Source organism: Rhinoraja longicauda, chromosome 24, assembly GCF_053455715.1.
Source record: "Rhinoraja longicauda isolate Sanriku21f chromosome 24, sRhiLon1.1, whole genome shotgun sequence".
Lineage (NCBI taxonomy): Eukaryota > Metazoa > Chordata > Chondrichthyes > Rajiformes > Arhynchobatidae > Rhinoraja > Rhinoraja longicauda.
The window spans coordinates 13,493,016-13,513,216 of NC_135976.1; the positions used below are offsets into that span (position 1 = coordinate 13,493,016).

Genomic DNA, 20,201 nt, shown 5'->3' on the forward strand with positions numbered 1-20,201 from the left:
AATCACTTATGCACCAGGCATAATATTATAATCTTGCACCAGAGTTGTTGTGTACTCTAAAATAAAGCTCTGTTCTAATTTTCCAAAAATGTTTTAGTTCAGGAAGGAGTCAGATTCTAAAAGTCCATTAAGAAACACATTTTAGAGTAAGATTAGAGATTTGATCTCTAAGCAATCACCGAAAGGTATAGTTTCAGGTGTAAATTAACATAGAATATCAATTTTACTCCATTATTACAAGATTTCTTATTTTTACGATTAGTAAAGGTGTCAGGGGTTATCAGGCAAAAACAGGAGAATGGGGTTGAGAGGGAAAGATGGATCAGCCATGATTGAATGGCGGAGTAGACTTGATGGGCTTAATGGCCTAATTCTGCTCCTGCAACTAATGAACTTATGAACTTCTTTACCTTTGCTCCTGTGTTTCTGGTCTTCTGTAAGGTCACTTTCAGAACGTTTTCCTTTTCTCTTTCTAGCACCGCTGCTTTGTTGCATCTGGGACAAATCGGAAGCCAGCAGGTCTTGCTTTCTGCCAGTCATGGATTCATCTCGGATTGGCATTTGATTATCTCCCAGTAAACCTGCCTTATCTGCCGCCAGTGACACACGTCCATCTTTTGCAGCACCAGCATTTCCACTCATACGAGACAGCGTACCACCCACACTAGACGCATCAATGTCATTCAGATTAACCTGACCTGCACCACCAACCCCAGCAAAGGCAGAGTCACCGTACCCTTCCAAGACAGTTTGACCTTGATTAGAACCAGTTTCTAAATTATTTTGCATCTCTTTCCATCCTGATGTGTTCAATATGTTTTTTCCATCCAAATCTTTCATGCCAGTTATTCCACTGCCATCCAACCTGTCCCGTCCATCCATTCCCATTCCATCCATTTGATTTTTCCCATCTTTTCCCATTGCGTCCCAACTGCCCTTCCCATCTTTTCCCATCCCATCCCCACTGCCTTTGCTATCTATCTGTATTCCACCCAACTTCCCCATTCCATTTAATCCAGCCATGCCTTTTCCCATTCCATCCACTCCACCAATGCCATCTTTCATGCCAGTTATTCCACTGCCATCCAACCTGTCCCGTCCATCCATTCCCATTCCATCCATTTGATTTTTCCCATCTTTTCCCATTGCGTCCCAACTGCCCTTCCCATCTTTTCCCATCCCATCCCCACTGCCTTTGCTATCCATCTGTATTCCACCCAACTTCCCTATTCCATTTAATCCAGCCATGCCTTTTCTAATTCCATCCACTCCACCAATGCCATCTTTTCCTATTCCATCCCATCCTTCCTTGCCATATTTTCCTGATCTTTCTAATCCATTAATTCCATCTTTTCCCATTCCACCCAATCTGCCTTTACCATCAATTCCCATTCCTTCTCTTCCCATTCCATGCAAACTGCCTTTCCCAACTTTGCCCATTCCATCCCAATTATCTGTGCCATCCAGCCCACCCAATTGACCCTTCCCATCCTTTCCCATTCCATCCCAACTATCCTTGCCATATTTACCCATTCCATTCACACTGTTCTTCCCATCTTTTTCCATCACATCCAGACTGTCCTTCCCATCTTTTCCCATTCTATCCCGATTGTCTCTCCCATCCTTTCCCATCCCATCCATTCCCATCCCATCCTTTCCCATCCCATCCAATCTTCCTTTCCCACCAATTCCCATTCCTTCTTTTCCCATTCCACCCCAGCTGTACTCACCATCTTCTCCCAGACCATCCCAACTGCCTTCTCTGTCTTTTCCCATTCCAATAAAATTCCCATCCTTATCCATTCCATCCAAACCACTTTCCCCATCTTTTCCCATTCCACCCAATCTGCCCAGGTGGTCTTTTCCATTGCCATCCAATTTGCCCAAGTCATCTTGACCCATTCTCCCTAATCCATCCGAACCAACACCACTGCCATCTTTTCCCATTCTGCCATCTTCCCCAATGCCATTTATACTATCTCCGTACAGTCCATCTGCTTCAGAGTCCTGTAAACCTCCTCTTCCAAATCTAGATATGGCATCTTCTGAGGAGAAATCATTTCTTCCCTTCATATCATCCTTTGTCAAATCGTTGTCACGCAGTAATCCATCCCCAGTGCCCTTTAAGCCATCTTTCTTCAAGGAATCCAAATCCTGTTCCAAATTAATATCTGAAGAGCCTTTTCCACTCGCTGAACGAGATGATGGGTCACCGAGTTTTTCTAAAGTGAGAATTAGATTGCATTATTATTGAATGCTATGATTTGTATATCGTTAAAACAATAGACTAAAGAAATACTCAAATCAATATAAATTGAAAGAATTATTTATACTTAAGGAATGAGAAACAAAATGCAAAAATGAATGTAAACAGTGTCTAAGAACTTTCATGAATAAACATTTAGAACATTTCACACTATATTGTAGGTTGCCTAAGCAAACCTCTCTGTCAATCACATGCACTTGTTTACTGATGATGTTCAGAGTTGCTGATATTCTCTCACAAAGAATGGATATATTTACCTTCCATTCCCTGGTTTACAAATCTTCATTACTCCCTGCTTTAACTTTTTTCTGTTAGTTTAGTTTATTTTAGTTTAGAGATACACCAAGCCAATTAGCCTACACACCTGTACATCTTTGGAGAGTGGGAGGAAACTGAAGATCTTGAAGAAAACCCATGCAGATATGGGGAGAACGCACAGACTCTGTACAGACAGCACCCGTTGTCTGGGTTAATGTATGAGCATTTGAAGGTGCTGGGCCTGTACTTGCTGCAGTTTAGAATAATGAGAGGGGGAGGGATCTCACAGAAGCTTACCAGATAATGAAAGGCCTAAATAGAGTGGATGTGGAAGGATGTTTCCACTAATGGAAGAGTCTAGAACCGGGGGGCCCAGCCTCACAATAAAAAGCCCTACCTTGAGAATGGAGATGAGGAGAAATTTCTTTAGCCAGGGGGTGGTGAATATGTGGAATCCATAGAGGGCTATGGAGGCCAAGATATATGGTAGTTTTAAAGTGGAGATTGATAGGTTCTTAATTAGGAAAGGACGTTAAAGGTTACGGGGAGAAGTCAGGGTAGTGGAGTTGAGTGGGAAAAACGGATCAGCCGAGACTGAATGGTAGAGTAGACCCAATGGGCTGAAAGGCCTAGTTCTGCTCCTCTGCCTTATGGTCTTATGACCTTCTTGACTGACCAAGGCAGAGAGAGTTAAAAAAAAACCTGAAATATGGTCTGATAAAATGACTCTCTTACAGATAGGTATGACAAATTGTAATGTGACTCTGCTGCTTTTAAAATCTTGCTTCTAATTCTCGCACTTTGCATGCTTAGATGCATTGATTGAATGAGTTATTGAAAGATACAGCATGAAAACAGGCCTTTTGGCCCACCAAGTCCACACTGACCATCAATCACCAATTCGCACTAGTTCTGTGATATCTCCCATCTGAATTCACTCCCTACACACTAGGGGTAATTTTTAGAAGCCGTTTAACTTACAAACCCGACCGTCTTTAGGGTGTGGGAGGAAAACGCAGCACCTGGAGGAAACCCACATGATCATTGGGAGAAGGTGCAAACTCCTGTTTCTGAAGATATACTCCCGAAAGATCGATGTTAGCAAGGATTCCAAGGGAGTCAGATCTTGGGATGCATACATGGTAAGGTCTTATAACAGATTCGACTTACTTCCCACTATAAGGTAAGCACTTGAGGAACCAGTTCCTGCTGTAATCACGTACACTCCTTTATCTACGGGCAGTACGCCCTTTATAGTCAGACAATGTGTTAGACCATCTGGTGAGACCGTCATGTGATATTTGTCACTACTTTCCAGTGTCCTCTTTTTGAATGCCCATTCTACGGGGATGGGCACCGAAATGGTGCATTGAAAGACGGCATCTTCTTTTTCATTGCATTTACATTCTTGCAACCGCTGTTTGAAATCAACAGGGATATCTGGAATTACAAAAATGGATGAGTGCTATAATTAAAATGATAATGACAGCATGTTTAGATGGTGCAGGCATTAATTCTGTGAAAGGCAGAAATGCCACTTACGTTTGATATCAACCTCTGTGGCAAAAATAGCTGCATCTTCAACATTTATCTTGTACATCCCAACATCGTCAGGCTGGAGATCTTTGATGCAGAAGTTATATTGTTTGCCAACATGGTTAAGATTATGTTTTCCATCATCAGTCATTGAATACGGGATCATTTGTTGATCCTTTAACAAACAACAAACAGGAGGACACAAAGAATGAAGTACAGTTACTCTTTGAGCTGTAAGTTTACTTTTACTGCATTCAACAAAACCAAAGTCTTTCACTTAGTGTGAATTAGTAAGGTGAGAAAAACGATAGGCATTTGATGTGGATGAACTGCATCTGTTATCATTAAATGTCCTTGTTAAGGAAGATTAAAGAGAATCCCAAGGCACTGTACATACATTAAAACCAAAAGGGTAATTAGAGAGATGGTCGGACTATTCAAAAGACCACTCAGGGCTATTTTTTCAAAATCAGAATATTCTGGAATACTGTCACAGAAGTATTGAAGGATAGACATAAATACGTTATATGGTAAGGTAATATCTGAACAATTAACTACTGGATGGTAAATTACCTTGTTTATTACCTTGAGTAAATTCTGGTTGAATGTTCCTGCCGATATCTTAAATGTTTTATATTACTGTTAACATTTAACTAAGAAAAAAACGTACGGATACCTTATATAGGAAAATAGTCAGATTTGGGTTCTTGAGTTCCATATCGAATCCAAAGTTAGCTGAACCGTCAGCCTTTGTTTCAATGTGTTTCAAATTGGCAATCGATTTCACATACTAGGAGTAAGATATTAGAAAATAAAATTGAATTAGAGGCTGCACTGATCAGAAGTACATTCGCTAAAGCTGTTGAAGTTTCAGCATTTGACAGATAATAATAATAATAATAATGTACTTTATTTATATAGCGCTTTTCATATACTCAAAGACGCTTTACAGAGATTTAGAGAACATAGGGAAATGAATAAATAGATAAATAAGTAAATAAATAAATGAACAGAGAAAGGAGACAGAAGGATACTGTTATTTTCAATAAATAAACTTTTGAACATTTCGTAAATTCCCCACTCATAGCAAAATGAATTTGCATTCTTTGTTTGACACTATCATCTACTTTAGAGGACGTTAAAAATTAACTCTGTCAATACTGTTCAGCGGATTTAATGGTAGTGGGAATTAGGTGACGGTGATCCCTTTGAATGTTAAGGCAAGTTGATTAAACATCGCGATGGTGGCGCTATGGTAGAGTTGCTGCCTCACAGTAACTGAGACTTGGGTTCGATCCTGACTACGGGTGGTGTCTGTACACAGTTTGTATGTTCTTCCCGTGACCAAGTGGGTTTTCCCCGGGTGCACCGGTATCTTCCCACATTTCAAAGATGTACATGTTTGTAGGTTCATTGGCTTTGGTAAAGACTGTAAATTGTTCCTGGTGTGTAGGATAGCGCTGGTCGGCGCAGACTTGATTCTGTTTTCGTGCTATATATCTCTAAACTAAACTAAACTGAAATTCATTGTTAAACGTGATCACTGGTTAGTCCTTGTGTGGTGCAACTGTTACTGACCACATCAGTTTAACCCTGCAACCTGCAGCTGTGAGGACCATTTCATTATCTGAGATATTCCAAACAACAACAAACATCCTGCTTTTGATCTTTGATGCAGGGAAGATTACTGCTGAAGCAGCCGGAAATGTCTAGGTACCTCTAATCTAGTACTCTGGTCACCTGGCATGACCAGTGACCTGGAAATAAGTCATTCGTCACTTGTCTTAAACAAGAGATAACAACACAGCATATTTCTCTCTAAGACTCACGCTGCCTTGGAAAGGCCAGCAGCAGAGTCAAGGACGAGTTTCACCTTGGGCACTCCCTCTTCTCCCCTCTCCCATCAGGCAAGAGTTACAGAAGTGTGAAAACGCACACCTCCAGATTCAGGGATAGTTTCTTCCCAGTTGGTATCAGGCAACTGAACCATCTTATCACTAACTAGAGAGGAATCCTGAGCTACTATTTACCTCATTGGAGACCCTTGGACTATCTTTAATCGGAATTTACTGGTTATACCTTACACTAAACATTATTCCTTCTATCCTCTAACTGTACAATGTGGACTTAATTGTAATCATGTATAGTCCTTCTGCTGACTGGATAACATGCAACACAAGCTTTTCATTGTACAAGTGCAAATAAACTAAACCGAAACTAAAACTGAACTGAAACTGAGCAAATAGAGTGTCAGTGTATATCGACAAGATGGCTTATACTCTTGTAGAGTACTGTGAAAGTCAAGACTCTGGCACTTATAGTTGAAGTGGAGCAAAGGATTGAAGTGTAAACTGATGTTTTCACAGTTCAGGTAATGATTTGCACCAGTATTGGATTACCAATGCATTACAATGGCTGCAAGGCAATTGACCCATTTTGACTGAAAAAAGCTGATAAAGTTATTGGGAACTAAAAGTTTTCATTGTCGCACCAATTGTGTGGAATCACGTACCACACACATTTGGTTATATGTTGTGCAGTTGTTGACAAGAGGGATAACAAATTGGTCGTCAATTCTACAGCCACATTTCAAGTGTTAATAGTCATTTTGTGAAGGGCGCCAGCTCTTTCTGAAAGTATTGAAAGAACACCTATTAAGATAGTCTTAAATATTTCTGGTTAGATGTCTATTCAGTAATATTGTAGATGATGTTTGATTGAATATTAATATTGTAGGAAAAAACTTCAGATAGTTCCTCCGTCCCTCTCCTTCCCAGTTCTTCCACTAGTCTTCCTGTCTCCTACCACATCTGATCTTTGACCCGCCCCCCTCTCCAGTCTGAAGAAGGGTTTCGACCTGAAAGGTCACCCATTCCTTCTCTCCCGAGATGCTGCCTGACCCGCTGAGTTACTCCAGCATTTTGTGTCTACTGGTTGAATATTGATTACTTTTGGCTGTTGCAATGATTCCTGATGCTTATTAGAGCTTTTTAAGGTGAAGAAAATAAAGGGGTGGCCAGGAACATTAAGAGTTGCAGGTTTCTGAACAAATTTGTCACTCCCAGATGTGGGATTATTGTACTATTGTCCACGGAAAACAACACAAGTGGAAGAATGAAAAAGAGGTGCACAGAGTGCAAGACTGGAGCGACTAGGCTTGTATATAAAAGACTGGAGCGACTAGGCTTGTATACAAAAGACTGGAGCGAATAGGCTTGTATACAAAGACTGGAGCGACTAGGCTTGTATACACTGGAATTTAGAAGGATGAGAGGGGATCTTATCGAAACATATAAGATTATTAAGGGGTTGGACACATTAGAGGCAGGAAACATGTTCCCAATGTTGGGGGAGTCCAGAACAAGGGGGCACAGTTTAAGAATAAGGGGTAGGCCATTTAGAACGGAGATGAAGAAAAACTTTTTCAGTCAGAGAGTTGTAAATCTGTGGAATTCACTGCCTCAGAAGGCAGTGGAGGCCAATTCTCTGAATGCATTCAAGAGAAAGCTAGATAGAGCTCTTAAGGATAGCGGAGTCAGGGGGGTATGGGGAGAAGGCAGGAACGGGGTACTGATTGAGAATGATCAGCCATGATCACATTGAATGGTGGTGCTGGCCCGAAGGGTCGAATGGCCTACTCCTGCAACTATTGTCTATTGTATATTGTCTATTGTCTAGGAGAGGTTCTATCCTTAGCCCTGTCTATCTTGGATGCTGAAAGAGAAATTCTGCCTAACCTTCAGCGATGAAAGGTCCTTAAGGTGACCACGCTTCTGTAAGAACACCTGTGCTGAAGTCTGCTGTGGTCTTGGAGCAGGGTGAAGACTGCCATGCCATGGGGCTATCAAGGTCACTGTGACCATTAACGTTTGCGCACTGGGTTGCTTCCAGGCTATTTGCAACGAATAGAGATTACATTCCATGGAAGGATATTGATGCTGGTTTAGAGAGGCGTTTATGTTTTATTTCCCTCGTGCCAGGGAGCAGCAGGTTAAGCAAGCACATGTCTCTTTCATAGTGCCGGGCACCATTGATTGAGCACAAGTTGCCTTTGGTGATGTACATCAATACAGAAATGTACTGCAAGCAAAAGGGATTACATGCCCTTTACATCAGAGTCATGTGACCCTGTCATGGTGTCATGTTGTGTTGATATGTCTGGCAGGAGATATGATGCCTTCATTCTATGGCAGTCTGTCACATCGTCTGTGCTTGTGCAGTCACAACAAGCAGAAGGGGAACTACTGGCTGACAAATACAGCACCTTGCCAATTCATAGCTCTATTGTGCAAGTAAGTGTGCATGTGGCTAAAACTATGCCACCTCACACATAAGGCATAGAATAGACCAAGAGCGTGCTCACAGAATTAAAGGGTATTAGCTCGAAGAAGAAGTTGGAACAGCTTGGATTGTTAGTATTGCAGGAAAAAACTTCAGATAGTTCCTCCGTCCCTCTCCTTCCCAGTTCTTCCACTAGTTTGGATTGTTTTCTCTGGATTATCCGAGGCAGAGGCCAAATGGAGACCTGGCAGAAGTGTCTAAAGGGGAGACAGTCAGATGAACCATGACACTGATGCATTGAGCCCTGCAGGTACCATGTCAACATGAACGAGCAAAGTTCTGCACCTATTGATTGGACTTTTATGGGGGAATATCTCTCAATGTATGCCAACTATAAATGTGTGATGCCACAGGGCTAAAGATTGAGAAGCAAGTGTAAGTTTTACCATTCGAGGGAGACTGTTTGGCCAGTAAGTGATTGGCATGTGATGCCTTATCTCGATGGTACAACTGGTATCGTGTGGCACCTGAAGGCGCATTAATTGTACTTGAACATGTCTACGAGTTTCTTTTAACACTGCATCCAAGTCCTCTGTGCTTGAGTTCTGATATTAAGTGACTATGCTCTCTGCTCTCATTGCCTTCAGAAAGATTGGCAAGAGGACCTCTTAGCACAGTGCTGCCAGATCATAACTCTTGTCAACTGTTGCATTGAACCAACTCTTAACCTGTTTTTTTCCAATGTCTCCCAGTCAGAATAAACCACTGTTGCAACTGTTGCATTTCCATTCAAAGATGCCTTTGTGCAGTGCAGGCAATTTAATAATACTATTAGAATGGACCTGAAAGGATTAGTCATATAGACGAGCAACCAGCAAAATGTCAGTGTGCCGCTTAAGTGTTGGAGTCACTCAGTGGTTCAGGTAGCATCTCTGGATGTCATGGATAGGAAGGGTCCCAACCTGAAATGTCGCTTATTCAGTCCCTTCAGAGAAGGGACTGGTTAATACACAAATGGACACTGAGTGGTAGAGTAATTCAGCAGGTCAGGTAGCATCTCTGGAGAACATGAATGGGTGATGTTTTGGGTTGGAAGTAGAGTCTCGACCCAACATGTCCACATTCTCTAGAGACGCTGCCTGGCCCACTGAGTTACTCCAGCACTTTGAGTGGCACACAAGATTCGAGCATCTGCAGTTCCTGTGTCTCAGTGTACCAGTTGAAGTGGAAGCAAAAGGCACCAATTTAACACGTTGGATGTTCTGAATGAGCATCATTGCTCATACATCAAGTATCATACTTAGATTCATAATCCCACTGTTCCACAACCAATTGTCCTAATTTCTCCAACTGCAATGATAGGATATTAACCTTGGTTTCTGATCTTTTCCTGTATTACCTTGTTTAAATCAAATTCACAATGCGCAGTTATCAGTTATTAGATCCCTGCTGTTATCAGGCAACTGAACCATCCTACCAACAACTAGAGAGCAATCCTCAGCTACTATCTACCTCATTGGAGACCCTTGGACTATCTTTGATCAGGCTTTGCAGGACTTCATTTAGCATGAAACATCATTCACATTATCATGTATCTGTACACTGTGGATGGCTCGATTGTAATCATGCAAAGTCTTTCCACTCACTGGTTTGCAGGCAACAAAAGCTTTTCACTGTACTTTGGTAAAACGTGACAATAAACTAAACTCAACTCATCTTTCAAAGATACATTACCGCTGCTTGCTTTTCCTCTCTTTCAATTTTCATCTGCTTCAGCCTGGTCAACATGCCTCGAAAGTCGGTTAAACCATATTGTAAACAGATCCTTTCGTAATCTTTCTTGTCGGCATTGATGAGGACTTCCCAGATTTTTTCATTGTCATTGTCATCTTCTTTCTTTACAGGTTGGGCACTGAAAAATGCCAATGTAAGGCAAAATTTAACATCTTAATTAAATGTGTCACACTGAAAGACAATAAAATGCACACATTTAATATTGATAGATACTTAATGTCAACAGACAATTGCCACCTGAGCCTTCTGCCAATGCACTTACAATCAGATATCCAAATATTTGATACGCTCAGATGTTCCTGATGCCCCCTTGTAAAGGAAGATTTGTTGCACTGTTGAAAATCAACTTTTGGAGATACAGCATAGGAAAGAAGCCCTCCAGTGTGCTGTGTCCATACCGACCAGTGATCCCCATACACTGGTACTATCCTATACACTAGGGACGATTTACAGAAGCCAATTAATCTACAAAGCTGCACGTCTTTGGAGTGTGGGAGGAAAGTCAGAGAGTTGTGAATCTGTGGAATTCGCTGCCTCAGAAGGCAGTGGAGGCCAATTCTCTGAATGCATTCAAGAGAGAGCTAGATAGAGCTCTTAAGGATAGTGGAGTCAGGGGTATGGGGAGAAGGCAAGAATGGGGTACTGATTGAGAATAATCAGCCATGATCACATTGAATGGCGGTGCTGGCTCGAAGGGCCGAATGGCCTACTCCTGCACCTATTGTCTATTGTCTATTGTCCCAGAGCTCCCGGAGAAAGCCCGCGCGGTCATGGGAAGAATGTACAAACTCCATACAGACAGCACCCGTAGTCAGGATCAAACCCGGGTCTCTGGCGCTGTAAGGTAGCAACTCTACTGCACTTAACTTATGGAGATACCATACACATATTAAGCAGTTTCCCCCTCCCCACATCCCCCCACTAATCCCAACTCCATCTCATCCTTGGTCTAGGTGAAGGGCCTCGATTCTTCCACAGATGTAGCCTGACCCTTCTAATTAGTCCAGTTCCTCTCCTTTCTATCAATAAATCAATAAGACGGTGGATGGTGAAAATGACACCATTCACCGTTTAGAGTAATTCAGGAATATGTGACATTTCGGGTTGAGACCCTTCCCATCACCTATTCCTTTTCTCCAGAGATGCTGCATGTCCCGCTGAGTTAATCCAGCTCTTTGTGCCTTTCCTTGGTTTAAACCAGCATCTGCAATTCCTTCCTGCACAGGGTATTGTTACACAGGGAAAGCCAACAATAATATTGTGAGCAGTCTGATGGCCATGAATCTAATCCCCAGCATGCTCCCAACCACTACACTGCCGTACGCAGGAGCTAAAATCTGGAGGCATCTAGTCCGTGCTTCCCTGCAGGGATATTGTCTGGCTATTCCAACCCGGTATGTTGATGGGACAGATAGGAATAGATCTTGGAATCACTGTGGAAAATCTCTTATCTTTCCAGAGCAGGTTGCAAATTTCATTCAGATTTTGTTTATTTTCCTCTCTGCACAAATTATAATTGGTGGTACACTTTGGTCTTCTAACAATATTAACCACATGGCAAGATCAAATCAGAAATTATGTATAAGTGATTACCATTTTTTCAGCATCATCCGAAAGTTCACAGGGTCTTGCACTTTTTCTTTGGGAAATAGAACACAAAGATCACAATATATTTAAAGCCAGTGCAAATTATTGGCAACTAATGTGGAGGAAGACGTCTTGGTTTCTACCAAATTCCTGCGCCATTCTGCAATTATTGTTTATTTCAAAATAAAGAAATAAATATATATGTGTATATATGTTTAAATATGTATATATATATGTATGTGTGTGTGTATATATTTAGTTTAGTTTAGAGATACAGCATATATATATATACACACACACACACACACATATATATATATATATTATATATATATATATATATGTGTGTGTGTGTATATACTGTATATACTGATTCTTTTTGTTGTTGGCTTAACAGAGTATTATGTATTATGTATTATGTATTATGTATTATGTTTAACATATCTGTTGTGCTGCTACAAGTAAGAATTTCATCGTTCCATTTTGGGACAAAGCAAAGCTTTCTATACATGGTAAGTGACATTTATAAGGTTTTTGAATAGGCACATGGATATATAGGGAATGGGGAAATATAGATCATGCGCAAGCAGAGGACATTAGTTCAGCTTGGCATGTTTGACATGGACATTCTGGGCCGAAGGGCCTGTTCCTCTGATGTGCTGTTCTAAGTTCTATATTATTTTATACTCACTGGTTGACATCCACGGAAATTTCTATCAATGGAGGATGATCTCAAGTTATTAAGAGAGATTGATGGGGTAGATGCTGAAAGGGTTGTTTTCTCTTTCTGTCCAGACCTGAATTATGATCCCAGATTGAGCATTTGAACATTTAGAGAAATGTCTTGCTGGAGATCGTTTTAAACCTGTGAAACCCTTTATCTGAGAGGGTTGTGAATGCCAAGCCATTCAGTATATTTAAGACTAAAATGAATAGGGAATCAGTGGTAGAGGGAACAGCTGCCAAAATGGGGTTAAGACCCAATATCAGCCTAGATATTGAATGTTGATGAAAAATGTAAGGGGAGTAGAGTCTATTTCTGGGTCTATTCCTTAATGTCTGTAATTGCAAAAAATGCTATTCGTGAATCAGTCAGAAGATGGTCCTTTGTCAATTGACCTCTTTCATGCAGTTTTGTATGAATGCAACTCCTACAGTTTCTTTTGATATACTGCAGTACATAAAGAAATGTCCCAACTTCACGAAAAATCTATGCTCACCTTGTATCTGTCCAGGTTTTTTAAGTTTCTTCTTGAAGCCAACTGATTATATGTATGTGAATAGAGAAGATGAACACAGCGATTAATATACAAAAATGGCAATGAACAAAGAACAAACATGCCTGAGGTTAGTTACAAAAGTAAATGATCACGGTGGGCGGCACAGTGACGCAGCGGTAGAGTTGTTGCCTTACAGCTCCAGGGACTTGGGTTTAATCCCGACCACGGGCACTTGTCTGTATGGAGTTTGTATGTTCTCCCCGTGACCTGCGTGGGTTCACTCCGACGTCTTTGATTTCCTCCCACACTCCAAGACATCCAGGTTTGTAGGTTATTTGGCTTGGGTTTGTATACTTGGCATAAGTGTAAATTGTCTCTAGTGTGTAGGCTTGTGTTAATGTGTGGGGATCGCCGGTCATAGGGCCTGTTTCTGCGCTGTATCTCTAAACTAAACTAAATCAGACACCATCTCATTGAATGGTGCAGAAGACACATGAGGTGGAATAGTTTACATCTCCCTTTACTTCTCACGTCTGAGAATAGGAATTGATTATATTCTAGCCTTTATCATCCATCTGTTGCTGTTACAAACAAAGAATAAGCCTTGATAATTCTTACAAAACTTGGAAAATCTTTAATTTTGGGAATGCAATCATGCAATTCTGTGGATGCAGGATTACATCTGACTCACTTTCAACTATGGCATTCATGAGTAAATGAATCACTTTGTGATATTTATCGTGTGTCTCTGTGCTAATCTAACTACCTCTCGTGATATTTCTGTTCACGTTTACTTTTGAAACTTTTGCCATCCACTATTTATCACTTATGCCTTGTACAACTTGGTCATGTCAGAGGATAGTTAAGTCACCCAAAGAGGTGAGAAGTGGAACCAGGTAAAATCAAGATGTGCCCTTCTCTAAAGATCACAGGCGAACATAAAGGGTTTATCACATTCAATCATGAAATAGTTTGTCATACTTTTATTTCCTCCAGGTGGCAGTAGTATTGGGAGTACTATCACAACAATGCAACAGTCTTGACAATTAGTGCAGGAAGGAACTGCAGATGCTGGTTTAAACTGAAGGTAGACACAAAATGCTTGAGTAACTCAGCGGGACTGGTAGCATCTCTGGAGAGAAAGAATGGGTGATGTTTCGGGTCAAGACCCTTCTTCAGACTGTCTGAAAAAGGGCCTCAACCCAAAATGTCACCCATTCCTTCTCTCCAGAGATACTGCCTGTCCCACTGAGTTACTCCAGCATTTTGTATCTATCTTCAGTATCGGCAATTACTTGTATACATCTTGAAGTGTTAGTTCAAGCTGTTAAGTTATGGCATTTGAAGCATTCTAATAAATTCTCACCTTCTATAATACTCAGATTTGTTGCACACCTGGCTTCTCCATATTCATTAGAAAAGACACACCTGTACGAACCATCATGCTCGGGACTCAGTTTCTTTACCTTAAATAACATAGCAATGAATTACTCTATTTTTGAAATACATACATTTACTTGTATACATACATACAATTACTTGTATAAATTTTCCTGCATTGTTCTTAGGGTGGTTTCACTGTCACTGTAAGCTTAGGGAATGGTTCCCAACCTGTTGGTTGAAACCCATGAAGAGACGATAGTACTCTTGGGGTGGCACAGTGGCGCAGCAGTAGAGTTCCTGCCTCACAGCAACAGAGACCTGGATCCGATCCTGACTACGGATGCTGTCCCATTCCCCCATGGGTTTCCTCCAGTTTCCTCCCACACTCCAAAGACATGCAGGTTTGCAGGTAAATTGACTTTGGTAAAATTGTAAATTGTCCCTAGTGTGTAGGATAGTGTGTGCGGTGATCACTGGTCAGCGCGGACCCGGTGTGCCAAACGGCCTTTTTCTCTAATGTAAAGTCTAATGTAAAGTCTAAAGGATTGGACAGATCATAAAACCACGGTTGAAACATGTTTTTTTTCCTTAGTAGTTAATTCTACGATCTAGTATTGACTGTGAGCTATGGAATTAAAAAAATACTCCACGCAATCAACATCTGAGGTCAGGATCGAACCCAGGTCTCTGGCGCTGTGAGGCAGCAGCCCTACCAACAGCTTCACTGTGTTACCAAAGGAGAGGCAACACTTTTCTTACAATGGAGACTTGCTGGTGACCTCAGAAGGCAGTGGAGGCCAATTCTCTGAATGCATTCAAGAGAGAGCTGGATAGAGCTCTTAAGGATAGCGGAGTCAGGGAATATGGGGAGAAGGCAGGAACAGGGTACTGATTGAGAATGATCAGCCATGATCACATTGAATGGCGGTGCTGGCTCGAAGGGCCAAATGGCCTCCTCCTGCACCTATTGTCTATTGTCCATTGTCTATTGACCTGTTTTTAATGAAATAAGAGGGGTAGGAATTACTTCACCTGCCAAGTTGCAGTTAATTAATTGATAGAACAATAAAAGTCTGGCCAATATCTGCTCAAAATGGATTGGCTACGTATGATATATGTGTTAATTTTACTGGGAGAAAATGGAAGAGCACACAAGATCCTGTAGAATTACAGGAGCAGTGTTTTAAATCTGAGTTGAAAGTGGCTAGCTGACACTTAATCTGTGTAACACTTCACCTCAGGAACAGTCCAAACTGTTAAAAAAAACTATAATAAAAATAAGGAATATCTATGGATATCATAAGCAGCCAGTTATATCCATATTCCAGCCTAACTTAAATATTGTCAATTATTTAGATGGGCATGACTCTCCTTGGGAAAACAGAAGCTGATAACTCATTTGGGTTATGTGCTGATAAAGTCACAGATCATGGAAACATTTATAACATTCATCATCGGTGGTCACTCGAAGCGAGTATGACTGTCCTCTGGAGGACGCCTGTGCGTGACTTTGTTTAACGTGGGGAGACTGGTGCACAGACAGCCATCACACGGTCCTTGACAGATCTGGGTCAGGATCCAGTGGCGTGGAATCCAAGACGACCGGGGACCCTTTTCTGCTGCAGCCTTCATCCGCCTTCCCAGCCATTGTGACGCTCCACTAAAGTCAGCCTGTTCCACCAATGAGGTCTTGGGTGGATTGCTCTTTGTCACCACCACCGACCACACCACCATGGGTGACCCTGCCAGGAGCATAGCTCCAGACAGCATCGCTCTCAGGATCTCAGGACCACACAAGCTTCTCCACCACAACAAGATGGCAATCCACGGAGAACATTAAGTATTATTCATACCTGCAAAATATATTCATTCGTAGCCTTGTCTTGGTAGATCTTGTAATTGTTACCATCTGTTAGAATTTCCTCCTTGAAGCTCCAGACTACAGAGGGCTTTGGATTTCCACATACGAGTGCTTTAAAATGAGCAATTTTACCTTTTTGAGGAAGTATGAACATATGTTAATTAAACTACTTCCAAAGGACAAAACGAAATGATGATTGTAGTGTTATTGCAATATGTAAATAATAATTTAATTTATAGATGGTTTAGTATCAGACTGGATTATTGCTGGTCGGTGTGGACTGAAAGGCCTGTTTCCACACTGTATCTCTAAAGTCGAAAGTCTAAAGGTTTGCAGGTTAATTGGCTTCTGTAAATTGTCCCTCGTGTGTAGGATATAACTAATGTGTGGGTGATTGGTGGTCGGCACGGACTCGGTGAACCAAAGGGCCTGTGGCCACACTGTACCTCTAAACTAAACTAAAAATGTCTCCAAATCCTATTGCATCACTGATGAACTTGGAGTGCAAGTATCGTCTCAGGAAACTTGATTAAGAGAACATTTTATGAAAGCGAATTGCCTCTCAAGATACAAGGACGGTTCAGAACATTTGCAGCTTTTTAAAAGCCCCACACCTTCTTGCATAGTCAGTGAAATTGGACGCCGTTCAATATCAGGTGCACTACATCCTCCAGGGATATTTTCCGTAAACTCCACCAATGTGACTCCTGGAACGGATGATTTCTTTATCTTGGCCCCTATAGATTTCAAACAAGATATAAAAATGAACAGAAATTTGTCATCTTTATTTATGGAAAGAGCTTCCAAGCATTTATTTTTTTAAACCACATGCTCTTTGTTTGTGCGGGTTTGTATGTTGATTGGCCCTAGTGTGTAGCGAGTGCGTGCAAAAGTGGGATAACGTAGAACTGGTGTGAACGGGTGATTAATGGTCAGTGTCGACTCGGTAAGCCAAAGGGTCTGTTTCCATGCTGTATTTCTCAACTAAATTAAACTAAACTCTAATTTTCCTTTGGAAAGTGGCTTTCAATTATCAGGGACACAGTGGCACAGAAGTGCTGCCTTACAGTGCCAGAGATCCGGGTTCGATCCTGGCTACTGGTGCTGTTTGTATAGAGTTTGTACGTTCTCCCTGTGACCGTGTGGGTTATCTCCAGGAGTTCCGGTTTCCTCACATTCCAAAGATGTGCAGGTTTGTAGGTTAACTGGTCTCTGTAAATTGCCCCTAGTGCGTGGGATAGAAATAATGAATGGGTGATTGCTGGTTGGCTTGGACTCAATGGGATGAAGGGCCTGTTTTCGTGCTCTGTCTCCAAAACAAAAACCAATACCACATACAAGCATTAGCACAGTGCTGTGCATATTGTGCTTGTTTCTAATGGAACTTTTCACTGCCTCAAGGGAAATGGTGATAATTGTAGAAATCATCTTCATTAGTATACAGGAACTACAGTAAATCAGTAGAACTGCTGACATTGTGAGTCCCCTGGCTCGTAAATCTAGACCTGTTAGCACTGGGGACACTTAATACTGATCCTTCCAGCCAGAAATCTAACCTTTTTAAGCTTCAAGAAGAACATGTGAGAAGTTACATTATGTTTAGGGAAGTACATAGAGCCAAAATATCATTAAATTAAAGCATGAGAACGTGTCTTCAGATCGGAAGGGGAAAATGCAGGAATTAAAATGGTACGCTCTACACATTGAAAGTGATGAAGCATATGGAGTGAACTTGTAAGTATAATAATAGAGACAACAACCGCAGATCATTTAAGCAATAATTAGTTGCCCAGTCAGGCTATGATTTGCAGACAGTCTTTATTTGTAATTGACTTGCAAGTATTTGATATAGAACTTTGCAAAAAATATAAGAGAGTTGAAGCCCTTATAGTTTCTCCATTTAACCATTAAAAAAAGAAACTTTGATCATAAAAGCTGTGTTATGTTCTCCACAAGCGGTGAGGGAAAGTTGGTTTGCGTGAATCGTCTACAGGTCTGACAGTGAATCAGTAATCGGAGCGGTCATTTGATAGCTCGTAGCCGCAATGTGGAAATGGGAGATTCTCTCCACTCGAGAGATTAGTGACTTGGAGTTGACCTGGGTTCAATGTAACTCAAGTAAGCAGCAAACTCTCTTGTTAAAAATACCCAAGTGGGACTGTGGTTTTTGGAAATATTCAACCTTTTGCACTGAAGGAATACATGCTCCCATAAATTAACATGGTTTACCTGGCATGGAGCTTTTAACTGCTTGATTAACAACTTTCTTGTCCATGGTTTACCTCTCACTTGTTCAAGAGATTATTCTTCAAAGCTGTTAATTGAAAGAAAGTAAGAAATTCAATATTGGGTTTTATGAAACGTTTTTCCTGACAAAACCTTGAAGTGTTATTCATTGAGACTAATTTAAAATGGGTCGCTGTGTAGTGTTGACGAATGTTATTGTTTTGAATGCAAAGTGCTCAAGTAACTCAACTGGTCAGGCAGCATGCCTGGGAAGGAACTGCAGATGCTGGTTTAAGCCGAAGATTGGCACAAAAAGCTGGAGTAACTCAAGCAGCATCTCTGGAGAGAAGGAATGGGTGACATTTCGGGTCAAGACCCTTCTTCTGTCAGGCAGCATCTCTGGAGGGCATGGATAGGTGACATTTAGGTCAGGACCCTTCTTCAGACTCATTATTTTTCGGACTTTAATTGTTTAGGTGAATCCGCACAGTCATAGGCAGTTGAAGGACAGCGCCTCCACTAACAATGCTACGCTCTCTCATCACTCTGCTAAGTTGCAGCAAGGTTTCAGTGGTTCGCTGCCCTTCCTTTGAAGGTCTGTTCTCTGGAATAGGATTGAGTTTGAGGGGGGAAGTGCAACTAATGGTGGCATGGAGGACTCTGCTACATTTATACACCAGTCATTGTCACAGAGGAAAAACTACCAAATCTGTTCATAGATTTAAAAAAAAGAAAATGCAGATGCTGGGACCTTAACTAAAACACCTCCCCTTTTTGTTTGTGCCCCCACAAACACATTTCTCCCATTTTCTCAAGCACTGACTCCCCCCCCCCCTCCCCCCCATTCACATCACCGAGCCTTCCATTTCCTCCTTCCCCTCTGCTCTGGTCAATATTTTTTCCTTGTGTCACTTATTTGTATGAAAAGGAAAGAGACTCCATTCTTGCAGTGGCTACCCTTCAGTGTCAAACATTAATCATCACTTGTCACGCGATGGAAAGGGTACCTGAAATGACTTTCCCTGGCAAGTTTAGTTTAGTTTTAGTTTAGTTCAGCCACACAGCATGGAAACAGGCCCATCGGCTCACCGAGTCCGCACCGACCAACAATCATCCATGCACTAGTTCCATCCTACACACTCGGGACAATTTACAGAAGCCAATTAACCTGCAAACGTGAACGTCTTAGAATGGGGGAGTGTAGATTAGTGTGATGGTGTCACTCATGTTATGTGTCATGCGTTTGTAGTTACGCCCCTTTAGCTTTTGAGTGACCACTGCTGGTGAGATTCGGGTTAGTGTAAGTGGAACGTGCAGGCGTGAGGTCGTGCTTGCTATGTAGTTAATAAAGTCTTTGGATCATTATCCAGGTGTAAGGCTTCTGTTATTATACAGTCAGCACAACAGGGAGGAAACCGGAGCACCCGGAGTAAACCCCTGCAGTTACAGGGAGCACCTACAAACTACATGCGGACAGAACCCATAGTCAGGATCGACCCGGGTCTCTGGCGCTGTATTCAGCAACTCTACCACTGCGCCACTGTGCCACCCATCACTTTACCCAGCATCTAGTTTACAAAGCAGATTCTTCAGACCATTCAATGTATTTGAATATGGACGATTTCCTTAAATTCAAATACAGATTGAAATTTTAAAGTTTATTTGCACAAAGAAATAACTCCATTCACTCTCTAGTTTATTGTTAGGACTATATAAAATATTTTATTTATCTTTCTGGTTATCTATTTTCCTCTTAAATATTGTGATAAATTTAGGACACTGGAAAGGT

At 41.4% G+C, this 20,201-nt stretch overlaps 1 protein-coding gene across 1 annotated transcript in view; it reads right to left on the minus strand.

Annotated features, from left to right (window-relative positions):
* The window catches only part of LOC144605547 (immunoglobulin-like and fibronectin type III domain-containing protein 1), a 42,702-nt gene extending 24,239 nt beyond the window's left edge, over positions 1-18,463 (minus strand). The window contains exons 1-10 of the mRNA XM_078420957.1: positions 18,416-18,463; positions 16,801-16,923; positions 16,179-16,318; positions 14,309-14,408; positions 11,729-11,774; positions 10,076-10,253; positions 4,737-4,850; positions 4,067-4,235; positions 3,695-3,964; positions 411-2,222 (exon numbers count right to left, since the gene is read on the minus strand). Coding sequence (XP_078277083.1) covers positions 411-2,222; positions 3,695-3,964; positions 4,067-4,235; positions 4,737-4,850; positions 10,076-10,253; positions 11,729-11,774; positions 14,309-14,408; positions 16,179-16,318; positions 16,801-16,923; positions 18,416-18,461 — 2,998 coding nt within the window. The 5' untranslated portion in view covers positions 18,462-18,463. The remainder of the gene's footprint in view (positions 1-410; positions 2,223-3,694; positions 3,965-4,066; positions 4,236-4,736; positions 4,851-10,075; positions 10,254-11,728; positions 11,775-14,308; positions 14,409-16,178; positions 16,319-16,800; positions 16,924-18,415) is intronic.
* Between the last annotated feature and the right edge of the window lie 1,738 nt (positions 18,464-20,201).